This window comes from Calonectris borealis, chromosome 2, assembly GCF_964195595.1.
Source record: "Calonectris borealis chromosome 2, bCalBor7.hap1.2, whole genome shotgun sequence".
NCBI classification, from domain to species: Eukaryota; Metazoa; Chordata; class Aves; order Procellariiformes; family Procellariidae; genus Calonectris; species Calonectris borealis.
The window spans coordinates 13,889,182-13,902,724 of record NC_134313.1 but is presented as its reverse complement, the minus strand read 5'-3'; the positions used below and the strand labels follow the sequence as shown (position 1 = coordinate 13,902,724).

The 13,543-nt window shown below is 46.4% G+C and overlaps 1 protein-coding gene across 1 annotated transcript in view; it reads left to right on the top strand.

The window, feature by feature from the left end:
- ZHX2 (zinc fingers and homeoboxes 2) overlaps nucleotides 1–9,961 on the top strand; it is an 82,995-nt gene extending 73,034 nt beyond the window's left edge. Inside the window, exons 3-4 of the mRNA XM_075141223.1 lie at nucleotides 631–3,321; nucleotides 8,667–9,961. Of these exons, the coding sequence (XP_074997324.1) occupies nucleotides 819–3,317 (2,499 nt within the window). The 5' untranslated portion in view covers nucleotides 631–818 and the 3' untranslated portion in view covers nucleotides 3,318–3,321; nucleotides 8,667–9,961. The remainder of the gene's footprint in view (nucleotides 1–630; nucleotides 3,322–8,666) is intronic.
- The last annotated feature ends 3,582 nt before the right edge of the window (nucleotides 9,962–13,543 follow it).

The following is a 13,543-nucleotide window of genomic DNA, read 5'->3' as shown; positions in this document are numbered from 1 at the left end:
AAGCTTTTGTTCCAGAAGAGACTTGATAGGCCTCCATAGATCTGCTGCAGTTTTTTGAACCCACCTCTTGTCAAGACACAGACCTTGAAAATGTTGATTTGCATTAATTCTTCTTTCTGCCTTTACTTTTACAACCAAGGCAGGCCCTATAGCTTTATTTAGAAATCATCCATCATTAGTAACCACAATCATTTAGTAGACATATTTACAAGGTAAGTGACAGTGGGAAGTAATTAAGTTTAATATAAATCGTACTCAATTTCAAATCTGCAGGCTTCAAAATAATAATTAATAGAAACTGCAGCTTCTATAAAAGGATACAGTATTTATAGCAGTATCCTCTTTCTTTTCCAACTAAACACATTGAGTCCAGTGGAGATTAAAATCCCCTGTCTGTTCATCCTATTTGTTTCAAAGCCATTTTCTACCTGCGGCACACTTCATTGCGAATTATCCACTGCTTTTGTTCTTTGTGGGAAGATTTTTGACTCTTAAGTTGATGACGGCGGTGGAGGAAGAGTTCAGCATTGTCCAAAATGGCCTTGTAAATGCACATATCTTAAGCTGTGGCTTTCTGCTAAATCCGTGTTTTATATATCAGTGCCTAACGACGTGTGCTTTGTTTCACAGGTGTCATGCAGCTGACAGGTCTGCTGGCAGAGCTGATGGTCACAGCTGGGGTGGAAATTCTTCATTAAACAGAACAGAGTAAAATAATCAAGGAAGGTTGGAGCCATTTGCAAGATCTTCTGAGTTGATTGCTCGTCCTGTCAAAAAAAGTCACCATTTAGGACAACAGCCCGCTGCCAGCGGCTGCCATGGCTAGCAAAAGAAAGTCAACGACTCCCTGTATGGTGCGAACTTCTGAAGTCATGGAGCAGGAAGGCGCCGAGGGCGTAGAGGCTCCTAAAGAGAAGGGGGCTGGTGCACTGCCGCAGGACTTTAAAAAAAATTGGCCCTCAGAAAGCTCAGTCAAAGACTGCGAAGTGGTTGAGGCAAAGCCGCCAGCTGAAAATCAGTCTAAGAAACCCCAGGGTGGTTATGAGTGTAAATACTGCCCTTACTCAACACAAAACTTAAATGAATTTACAGAGCATGTTGACACTCAGCATCCAAATGTCATTCTCAACCCCCTGTATGTCTGTGCTGAATGCAACTTCACAACCAAAAAATACGATTCTTTATCTGACCACAACACAAAATACCACCCAGGAGAAACTAACTTTAAACTGAAATTAATTAAACGCAATAATCAGACTGTTTTAGAGCAGTCCATTGAGACCACCGCTAATGATGTCACTGTTGCAAGTGGTGGGCTAGAAAATGCAGAGTGTGATGATTCACTTCATGGGGGAATTAGTGCGAGTAAAACACCAATGATGAAACCGGGAAAGCCTAAAGGGGAAACCAAGAAGGGTCCCAAAAAGCCAGAAGAGGGAGTTACGGAAAACCATGTGGATGGCACTCTCCCCCGCATCATAACTGAAGCCACTGAAGCTATTGCTTGTATAAATGGAGACCTTCTCCATGATGTGTTAGCCCATGTTATGCCCTCTGTACAGCTGCCACCAAATATTAACCTTGTCCCCAAGGTCCCGGTACCTCTGAACAGTACCAAATACAACTCTGCACTGGACACTAATGCAACCATGATCAACTCCTTTAATAAATTTCCTTACCCAACGCAAGCAGAGCTGTCGTGGTTGACAGCAGCATCAAAACATCCGGAAGAACAAATCCGAATCTGGTTTGCTACGCAACGTTTGAAGCATGGTATAAGTTGGTCTCCTGAAGAAGTGGAGGAGGCAAGAAAGAAGATGTTCAACGGTACTATCCAGGCAGTTCCCCAAACGATCACTGTCCTGCCAGCTCCTTTGACAACTGCAAAAATGCCCCAGCCCATCATCCAGACAGCTTTGCCTTGTCAGATACTGGGCCAGACCGGTCTGGTTTTGACTCCCGTATCAAATGGTTCAACCGTTTCCTGCTCACCAATTACGCTTGCTGTTGCCCCGAACCAGGGGCAAAAGAGGACAATACAGACCTTGTCAAGTGCTCCAGAGGCCAAGCGTCCTCATGTAGTTCAGGTGCCTGACATTCCTGCCAAGTTGACTGCCGTACCACTGACGCCAGCCAGTGAACGAAAAAAGACGAAGGAGCAGATAGCAGAGCTGAAGGCCAGTTTCATGGCAAGCCAGTTTCCCGATGATGCGGAAGTCTACCGGCTGATAGAGGCAACGGGTCTCTCCAGGAGCGAGATCAAGAAGTGGTTCAGTGACCACAGGTACAGAAGTCAAAGGGGCATTGTGCACATCCCTGGAGATGCTTTAGGCAAAGATCAAATAGCACCTTCAGCTGGTCGACACAGCCGTTCGTTTCACCCGTACACAGATTTTACTCCCCAGAGATTCAAAGAAAAAACTCAAGAGCAGCTTAGGGCCCTTGAGGAGAGTTTCCTAAGATGCTCTTTTCCTACCCAAGGAGAATTGGACAGGCTTCGAGTGGAGACTAAGCTGAGTAGGAGGGAGATAGATTCATGGTTCTCTGAGCGAAGAAAGATAAGGGACAGCATGGAGCAAGCTGTCTTGGACTCAATGGGATCATATAGAAAAATTAAAGAACAAGGAACTCCCAATGGTGCAATAAGCCAGGCAGAACTGCTGAGTAGCTCCCAGCTCCCTGGTGCTTTATCTGGGTCCTCCACCACATTTAAGAAAACCCAAGAGCAGATTCATCTACTGAAAAGCACATTTGCAAGGACCCAGTGGCCGTCGCCCCAGGAGTATGACCAGTTAGCATCTCAGACTGGGCTCACAAGAACTGAAATAGTTCGCTGGTTCAAGGAAAACCGATCTTCTCTAAGAACGGGGTCACTTAAATGGATTGACCAGTACCAGCAGCAGTACATTGTTGATGGTCATAACGAGCAAAGCCAGAAAAAGGGATCAAAACACATCGAGAGCCCAAAGAATGGTAATGAGGTGTCTCGGCAGCATTACCAGGAGCATAAAAAACTGAATGAAGAGAATGGGGGGAAACTAGTGGTGAGAGCAAAAAGAGACTGTGAACCACTGAAAGACTCTTTGTTGGGGAATCAAGCGGAGGGTACGGACAGGTTGGAGTGCAACAGCCATGATGGCCACGGCAGTGAGGAGAACGAGGAGCCAGCGGAGGTCAACTGGGTGGAGGTGACGGTGGGCGAGGATGACGCTGCATCGGACTGTACAGACAGCTGGAGCCAAACGGCACCCGAAGGCCAGGCAGAGCTGGCGGACTTTGACTCTGAAAGTATATCTGGAGACAATTCTCACGTATAGACAGGTAATGCTGATGGTGCCCTGTTTCTCTGAGCCTGCCTCTGTCTGGGTGCGCTTCCAGCATCCTGTAGCCCTTCTTCAGTATAAATCCCTGGAGCCCATCCCTGCCGGATCCTTGTGCCTGCTGGATGCCTGAACAAAAGGGACACCCATCCTGCTTGTAAATTAAAGCAACTGCATGGTAGGGGAGGGGTTGGTGCTGTTTGCCTTGTTTCTTGTCTCCTTGTGGGTCAAGTCCTGGATAGGGGAGATTTGACACACACACACACCCCCCCCATTAAGTGATTAAACCTTAAACTTTCTGCCTTTAAATGACCTATGTAACCTCTGCAGCGCTTGATGTAAAACATACCAGCTGAGCCACGCAAAGACATAGTAAGTAACACTAGTTGCTAATATCCCCCTTGCTAACAGATCATTGATCTCCCGTGAATAGAGGCTGTGCCTGTTTTTGCACCTCCGGTCCTTCCTTTGCAGCATCCTGCCCTGCTCAGAATAAAAGGTCACTGGGGGAAGGGCCCAGTGAGGTTCAGAGATGGTTCCTTATGCAACAGCAAGCAAAAAAAAAACAATGTTGTGAGGACTGAAGTGGCTCATGCAAATGTGCTCTCTTCCTTTTGCAGGTGAGAACTGTCTCCAACCTTGCTTTGTTCTGCTTGCTCACTCTAGAGGCTTAGGAAATGTCCCAGACTAAGTTGTGTGGGTGTTTTAGCAGCTCTGCTTCACAGGATCTTGAATTTAAAAGCAAGCTGCAGGGCCTTTCTTTAAGGGGGTTTTATACGATCGTTCACAATGTGAAACGATGTGTTATTTGGAGACTTGAAGCCTGTTTCTGATCACAGTTGCACAGGTATAAATCTGGAGCAGGCACCGTCAGCATTTCTTGACTTGCATGTTGAATTGAGTTCACTGGAGCCCGTAACATTTTGTGCTCAGTATAACCGAGTCTGTCTCAAACTCTGGGGTCTCCTTAAGCTAGAACTTAGCCCACAGAAAGCTCAGTGCCCTGCATTAGCAACCACAGTGAGAGAACACCTATTTTAGAAAGAGTTAGTAGTTTTCTGGTGTCTAATAAGTATAATATACTTCAGCATTTCTTTAAAAAATATGTAAAAGTTTTTGAAAAGTTTTTTGGTTTGGGGTTGTTTTTTTTTTTTTTTAAAAAAAAAAAAAAAGGAAATACAAAAGCCAGGACTGATAGAAGTCTCTCCACACTTGCACTGAAGACTTACTATTGCAGCTGGCAATACTTCAATTGGACTACTCACTGTTGCAGAGGTGCAGTTTTTCTTAGCAAGCCCTGCTGGCTAGCCTAGAGCCCTTCACTTTTTCCTTGTACAATACTTGTCCAAAAGTCTTCTGGACATTTGCTCTGAGTTGAAAAGGGAAACCCTGCAGTGGTTTTATTTTGAACTACAAATTGTGTTGGCTAATTTTGAGAAGCGTTATCACAGCATCTGTATCGCAAAGTATCTTAAAGCTCCAGACTGCCACACAAGGCAGTGTCCTGCGTTGTGCTTGCAGAAGTTGGTAATTAGGGATGTGAGGAGCAGGTTGTGTTACCTGTGTGGCAAAGGCAGAGATTAGAGGAAGGACGTGGGAACATCAGCCGGAGGCATGCTGGGCTGCTGCTGTTGTGCAGCCACATAAGAAAGGAGATCCAGCATCTGATCTGCCTTTTAAAATCAAATGCGTGATGAATAAATGCATTGTGGGATTTTTTTTTTTTCAGGGTTGTTATTCCAGATCATTTCCCCCTTCCAGCTATAAACATTCGTACTGAGGAGAGGGAGCAGACCAGGGGCAAGGAGAGGGAATAGGGAGGAGGGCAGGAGAGGGGGCATTGCCTGAAACCACTATTTCTTACAAACCTCTTGTACCACAAAACCAAGCTCTGCAACAACCCTCTTCCAGCAGCATAGGTTTGGTGCCTGCCTTTTTGTGCTTGTGAGCAGTGTAGGGTATGCTGGGGTGAACCTACTGCCTTCATGTCCTGGCCCAGGTGCTGGCTGTAAAGCTCCAGGGCTGTGGAAGTGCTCGAGTGTTATCAGAGAGGAATTTTAATAAGAACTTTGATCTCGGTTAAACTTTCACTGAGTTATCCTTTTGATGAGGAGCTTTCCGGTGGCTGGTTGTAAAATACACCTACTGAGAAGAGATGCACTGGAGCAGGGCTTCTGCTGAGAAGACCATGCAGTAAGATGAGAGGACCATTTTGTCCTCTGCTTTTTGCCCGTTTCTCAGCATGCTGGCCTGGGGGCTTGACAGAAGCCCAAAGTCTTTTTCTCTTTCATTTTCCTTTATTCTTCCTCTGAGTCTCAGCCCAGAAATGCAAGTGCCTGCTCTCCGGTGCCTGCGTGGAGGCGTTGTTACAAAAGCTGGAAGCTTTATACCTCACACTGATGGGACCCATGGAAAAATCCCAGCTACTGGCTCCTTCTTCCCTCAGGATATGCTTTCACTCTTATGTTTGTGAAGCCTGTCTTACATAATTTTTAACCAAAACTTTGGTGTTAAATTAACAAGGCGTTACTTTAGGTGACATCAGGGTATGACTCAAAAGCAAAGACTGCGTAAGACCTGACGGAGAGCTTTTTTCTGCCTGTTGTCATACAAAAGTCTGATTTTTCCTAACATCATACTCCTGCCCAAGAGGGGTCGTGTCAGTGTCCTGGCCGCACATAAGAGGTGGACTGAAGAGCTGACAAGGGACTTCTCCTCTTGACTCTCACACAGCCACAGGCATTATGTGAAACTTTCACTGCTGAACCCTACATCAGGCAGAAACACACTCCTTTGATGTTCAAAGTGGTGTTATTTTCTCGGCTTGATGTACGTAGTTTAAAGTGAATGTTTTTCGGTGATTGATCTCCGTACTCCTGTTGTTGGCTGAATTTGTGTGTGGCTTCTGTAAAACTTGAGCTTTTCCAGACCATCTCAGTCAGTGTCTGCTCTGGTTGTAGCTTTAGAATTTCTGAAACTATTAGGGAGTATTTGTGTTACAGCCTAGACAGACCTTATGCCTTAGAAAATTGAGTTTTTCAAAACTGAGCCGTCTTTGGCAGATGCTGCTGCTGCTGCAGCTAGTGGGAGCAGGATGGAAATACCATCCCTGGACTACGAAGAGGCTCCATTACCAAGTCCGTATCTGAAGCTTTTGGCAAAATTGGATTTATTCCACAGAGCAGGTCAGGTTTTCTGAATAGCGAGGCTGGGAGACCTGTCCCCATAGGGTGCTGGGGCCTTCAAGACGTTGAGTGGCTGCTGTAGGGTGCACTAAAGCCATCACTGAAAATGCTCCAGATGCTGCGTAATGAAGCCTCTTGTAACGAGGGCCAGCTGCTCTATTAAGGGAGTGCTTTAGCTCCCTTTCCGTCAATAGAGGTGTTCCTGCCTTACAACAGCACAGGTCAAAATTAGGTCTGTTGTCCCCATTTGCGCAAGCCTGACAAACAGAAACTGGTCCTACATTAAATACAGCAAATTGCAGCTCAGACATGAGAGCGGGACCAGAACGTGCCAGAGTGGTTGGCAGCTACCGCTGGCTTTCTTCACAGCATGGTGTCCCCGTGGGGTTTTCCCAAGATCGATATTTCCTCAGCCCAGAGCTTTTGTTTTTTTCTCAGAAGCATGCTTTTTTTCCCCACCACCACCACCTCCGCCATAAACGTTCTTTTTTAGAGTTGTCTCATGACCTCCATTTTAAGCCCAAACCCTGCAAGATGTAGGCACCAAAGTCTGTGGCTTATGGTGGGAGTGAGGTAGGTGGGCACCCCAGAAGATGCGGGCTCTTGATGGCTGTGACCACTGCTCTGTGGAGATGTGCCAAAGGAAAACCATGTCTGGGAGTTGCACACCAGGAAAAAAAAAAAAAAAAGAGTCCAAAGGAAGTCACCCCTTGCTTCTGCTGTATGTATCGTACTGGGCACTAGAGGTGGTCTGGGTCCTCTTGGTGTCTCCAACCCCTCTTGTGCCGCTGTGGGAGCTGAGATCACTCAGTGGCTGGTGGCCCAGTGCATTCCTCAGTGTCCAAAAAGTGGCAAAAGTGAACAGCCCTGGGGTTCCCTTTCTGTCCAAGTTCTCATTTTTCTTGTGGGTTAGGGTTTGATCCATAAAGCTAACTATAGTGACCTTTACTGGTGGTGGGCTCCAAGGCACCATTCTAAAGTCAGTGTGGGATTGACCAGTGGTTTTTGCAGAACTCTGGTCACCCTAAAGCATTTCAGGGAGTGACGCCGAAGTACAGAGGACTTGCCATTTCCCCTGAAACCAGTGAGGCGTGTCGGAGACCAAAGCTGTAACGCAATGAAGGACTTCAGAGGGGGAAGTAAAAACCCAACGCGGCAATTAACATTTTCCAATGAGTTAGGAGGAGCAGGGGGCTGTTTGAGGAAAGGTTGCAAGGACGGGGAGGACTTTTGCCTTTGGTGTTGGTGCAAGCCCGTGCCCATTTATTGAGCTTGACTGCATTGCTTTCTGCGTTGCAGATGCCAGGCAGAGCTTACTGCTTTTGTGGGAAATAACAGAGCTGGTAGCAACATTCACAAAAGGTGTGAAGTAACGGGTTAGCTCAGGTTTTGGTGAGCACTGCTGCAGGGCGGGCGAGGAGGATGGTACAGGGAAGCCGCCTCGTGCTGCTGCGTGCAGCTGCAGCCTGAGTGGGTGCTTGCACTTCTTGCACATTTACACCTCAGTGGGGAAAACAGTGCTGAACATAATCCCTGTCGCAGAGCCCTTGCTCTGTGCTGGGAACTGGGGATATGTGTAGGCGGGTGAGCATTTGAAGGTTGTGTTTGCTGGGGTTATTTTTTAATCTCTGGTCCATGGTGCAGCCTTTATGTAGGTGCAGGAGTCATAGTGGAGTCAGGGAGCTGGCACATGCAATTTTTTCCATTGTCTTGCAGTTTGTATAATTATTTTCTAAAATTATGCAAAAAAGAGGATTTATTAGGGAAGAAAGACCCGAAGTTGTCTTGCCTTTAGCACTATCTGTCCTGTAGTCGCAAAGTGGCTGCCCCCAACCCATGTGTACATCGCCTTTGAGCCAGCGTGAGGATCTGCCTGAGGTTTATAATAGTGAGGGATCGGCAGAGTCAAGGCTGGGCTGTATGTCCCTGTTAGAAATCTATAGGGGATGATTAGCTGCATGTTACATACAACAAAAATCCAGCACCCTATCACAGCCTGATGCTGTGGTAGGGATAGGGATAGGCTTCAGAGTACGGTTAATACAAAATACAGTGCTAGCGTGTGTGCAGGGATGTAAACTGGATGCCGTGTTAGTTGACAGCTCAAATAGCTGTTCATAGTGCCTTCAAAAATAATATGCTGCTTTTATAATTTTTGCAGGGGGTATCCTCAGCTGCACTGTCCTGACGTTGAAGGGGAAATGCTGTCTGAAAATAGAAGAAAACTCTATTTTCCTGCCTGGGGTGAGATAGCGTGTTGCAACTCCAAGTCTCAAACCGCACTTGCGGAGGCACAGCGAGAAATACTGTCGTGGAGCATCATCATGGGATCATTTAATAGTGCCAAAGTCCTACTACTGCATTAAAAAAGGAAAGAAAGAAAGAAAGAGAAAAGGGTCCTTGTACATAGGTTTCTCCTTAGCTTCTGTCCCACCCACTTTCCTGCCCAGCCTCTTCCTCTACTGGAACAGATTTGTACAATGTGGAAATTTTGTTAACTTTTTAATAGGTGCAAGTTATTCTTGCATATAATGCCATTGCAAAATTTGGGGGTTGGTTTGGGGGAGGGAAGTGTCTTTTGTGGGGGAGGGAGAGGAGAATTTTTTCTGAAGCGTTTTAAGATAGATCTGTGATCTTTTGCAGTCTCGTTGGTGCAGATCAACATCTGAGCCCAGATCTCCACCCCGGTTTACATTTCAGCCCACTTAAATGCATTACGGGGTTGGGGAGGGTTGTTCTGGAGTGGTTGGGGTTTGGTTTTTTTCTTGTTGTTTTGACTTTTTTGTTTCGTTTTATGGCCACCTGCTACTGGTTGAAGTATTTAAATCTCAGCTTTTCCATGCTCCTACAAGGCGAGTCTTCTCCAGCTCCTGTACTTCACTTTTCACAAGCCAGCCCCGGCTGTGGGTCTCTGAAGACTTGGCTAGAATGCCTTTTTTGTTTGGTTTTTTTTTTTTAGCACTTTTTGTTTAAACATGCAGTACACAACCCCCAGAGGGGTTGGAGCGAGGAAATTAAGATGCTTTATAATCTGAAGTTGTTTGTGTTTCTTCGGCTGGTACAACAATGGACACCATAACCAACAGTCTGCCCTCCAGCTTCAGATGTTGTAGCGCACAACAGAAATTTCTGATTAATCCTTGCCACTAAATTTTTAGATCAATCCTAGGTTCCTGAGTGCACTTTTTTCCAAATACTGCTAATATGGATTTGTGTGGGGGTGTCTGTCCGTGCACGTGTGAGGAGGAGGAGGAGGGAGAGCAGGAACGTGGGTGCGTAGGCGAGCGGGTGCGAGAGCCGTCCGGTGCGTTCTCTGATGAGCTGGGTTCAGAAAACTTGCCCACCTTTCAGTGCGCTGCACAAATACGATGCTAGGGAGTTTGAATAAATCCAACTTTTCTAACTTGTTGCTCATTTGTTGTAACTCAATAAAACAAAGGCTAAACATTTTGGTAACCTTTTCTCGTCTGTTTGTTTTTTTTTTTTTATCTTATTACCTTTAAAACCCAAACTCAGCCCCCACCAGCTCTCCTTGGTGCACAAGAGCTCAGTGGCTTTAGAGCCACGATTAGGGTTTTAACTTGGTTTGCACTAATCGGCTTGGCAAACGCTAACCAGATTAAAATGAACTTGATGAACTACTGATGTTTATTTCCCCGGTGTTGGACGGCTGTTCCCTGTGCTGGGGGGGTTGGATAGTGCCTGGGAATGGAGATTTGGGGGTGCCTTTATTTTGGTTGCAGTCACAACCTGAATGAATGAATGCAACCATCCCCATGACTCACCTATATGGAATTATTTTTATTAATCATCAGCACAACATTTAAGTGTCGAGGGAGGTTTGCAGTGGGCGGCGGAAACGCTCGGCAACTTTCCTTACAATAAAGTTGTCTAGTTCATCACCAAAAATAAGTAACTGGATGGGGCAGCGCTTGCACTGGCTGCGTTTGCACGTCACGGGCCACGGCAAGAAGTGGAGAAGCAACCTCTGCTCCTCCGCGGGCAAAGGCAGCCTGACAGTCAGTATGCACGTGTCCCATCACACGCGGCGCTGTGCGTCGTACTCCTGCGTGCATGGAGGCAGATGCCCGCGCAGTCACGTCCGTACCCCCTGCGTGGGCTGTCAAATCGGTGGATGCAAGCGTCAAGTGGCCAAAAAGAAAATGCCTCCGAGGACGCTCCTCCAGGACTCCAAAGTTGTAACTGAAACTAATTGCCGCTTCTGTCTGCTTTGCTTACATGAAAGGATGCTAACATTTTAATTGCCCTTGTGCACAGTTTTTAACAGCCACTTGGCGGCTTAATATTCCTGTTTGCATCTCTCCTGTCTGATGTGCGCGTACGTCTGTGAGTCTGGAGCGCTGACCTACTTTGCTTAACCAGCAGCGCTCCCAGGGAGCTCAGCAGGAGGCCTAGGAAGAACAAGACCCACCTGGGTTTTTCTGTATTTGTACAGCCCCAGACACGGTGGGATTAGCGGCCAGGGCTGGGGCGCTTTAAGATCTCTGCAATTCAAATAAAACAATAGCACCGGCCCTGGAGTCTGTCATCACACAGATAATAAAGCTGAAGCTCTCCCAAGCAAACAAATGGGCTTGCAAAAGGCTGGCACGGCCTTTGCCGGCGTCGGCAGGACGGCAGCACCGGCTGGGTTTGTGCAGGCAGGTCGTGGTGTGATACCAAACCTTCGGACCCCAGGTTTCATCGGGGAAAGCCGATCCGGTGGCCCCTTTTTTTTAGCTTAAAGCAACACAGGTCCCCACAAAGATTGCTTCAGTGCGGCTGCCGGAACGGGTTCACAAACTGGGCATTGCAAGCAGGCTTTGTTTTTAATTAATACCGCCGCAGTGGCTGCGTTTCTAGGCGAGTCCAAGCGGCGAGGCACAATCGGGACATTGTTTGTATGCGGCAGCCATTAGAGACGGCCTTGGCCGTGGGGTTTCGTTGCACATGGATGAAAATAGGCTGCTGACACCGAGGTTCCTCCGGCACAGCCTTGCCTCCCCGGCGCAGGAGCCTGGCGTTTGCCCAGTGAAGCCCCGCAGGGAGGGGGTGGCTCGGGGCAGCCCTGCCTGGGCAGGGTCCCCAGGACCAGCAGTCCCTGGTGCTCAGGTTTTGATTGACATCCTTCACAATGTGTTTCAACCTAACTCTCTTGAAGCGTTTTAATCAGAAGAAATCTAGTTAATGCAAAAACACACCAAAAAAAAACAAAACCAAAACACACCACCAACAACAGATTTTTGCACCTGTGCAACACTTTTTTTAATGTGGCTTGTAAAAAAATCCATCACTGGAACAACTTGAATTAGGTGGCCTCTACTTTCTTAATTTAGCCTGCTTGTATGCTGACAAGAGGATGGGTTTTCATTATATACACACATTAATTCTCCTGCCTGGTCCATAAGATGCTGGGAAGGTGCTGCTCAGTAAATGAGCTGCCGTTAGCTCCTTACAGCTGTGGGAGATCGGGGGACTCCAAGCACGTAATAACACAGGTACAATTTAGGACAGGTCAGACAGAAGCGTTATTAAATGTGACCATGGTGAGACACCACTCGGACAGCATAGAATAAGAGCATCACGGAATGGTTTGGGTCGGATCATCTCATCCAACCCCACTGCCGTGGGCAGGGACGTCTTTCACTAGGTCAGATTGCTGAAAACCCCATCCAGCCTGACCTTGGGAAGTTTTGGGGCAGAAACTTCAGCGTATACAAAGCTCTCTGCAACCTAAAAGATACCTTTTTCACAAATCTTTTTTTTTTTAAGAAAATTAAGAGCTTTTTTAAGGAAAAAAAAAAGCTCTTTTCAACCACGTGGCTGCAGTGGCACCATTTCTAACCTCAAATCTTTGGTGTTGACCTTTGGGAATTTCATTTAATACATTGCTTTGAAAGTCAGCCAGCAAGTGATGCAGGGAGTCTGCGTCTGCAGGGTGAAGCCCAGCAGTTGCAGGGATCACTCTCAGAAGAAGGGGTGTCCCAGCACCACATGGACCATCACAGGCTGGGGGGGAAGTGCTGGGTTATGGAAGAAATCTGAGTAATTACGACCATAATGATAATTATGTGGTGATAACTTAAAATCTAGAGAAATACACACGTAAAATGGCAACCAAGCTAAGTAATATTTATGCATTACGTTCACCATTAGCAGAAATCTAATCACTGAAACTTTCCCTATCATCTTCTTGTAGCCCTCAGATATTGTTAGGTAGCAAAATGACACATCTTGAAATCTTATTTGCTTACAGAAGGGGGAAATAGAATTAATTTTGAAGGCACATAAGGCAACATTGTAGGAAGTCCGTTTGGCATCCTGATAGCAAGGAAAGAGCACACCAGTGATGGGAAGGAACTTTTTTAATTATCTCCTGAAGAAAAAGAGAAACCGGAGCCCGTTTAGATTAGCGAGAGAAAGGACTTGTGTACTCGTTTGGGCAGTAACTTATGGAAAGCTGTTATGAATGGGGCCCGTGGCTCTTGAGCAGAATTGTGAAAATATTCATAGTACAGCAGGGAAAGGGAATGTATCACGAGAAGAGCATGTGAGATACGCAACGAAGGAATGAAAAAGCAGCATAAAAACTGAGGCAGGGCTTCGCGGGTGTTATCGCGGGTGTTACGCGGTTGAAGCACATCCCAATGAGACGATTGCAAGCTCTAGCGAGGATGGAGGTAAGAGCTGAGTGACCGAGTAATGGTCAGACCTAATCGCACAGCACACATCTTGAGCGCAGTAAGCAAAAGCAGGGATTTTTCCATTGTTTTGTTATTTCCATCAGACCTGATGTTCCAGAATGGTAGTTCTAATTATATTACAATTCTCATAATTTAAGTGTACTGTGAAAACCACACAGTCAGCAAAATGGCTCGGGCACAGTAAGTGGGACATCTATGAAGCTTCTTCAAAACTCATACTCTCCGTGCTCTTTTTATTCTTTCTTAAAAGTCTGTATCATCCCAGTGCAATGTACCATGTAAAATTTAGCATGCAGCAATCTTATTCTAAAAAAAAAAATCATTGTTTTTGCAA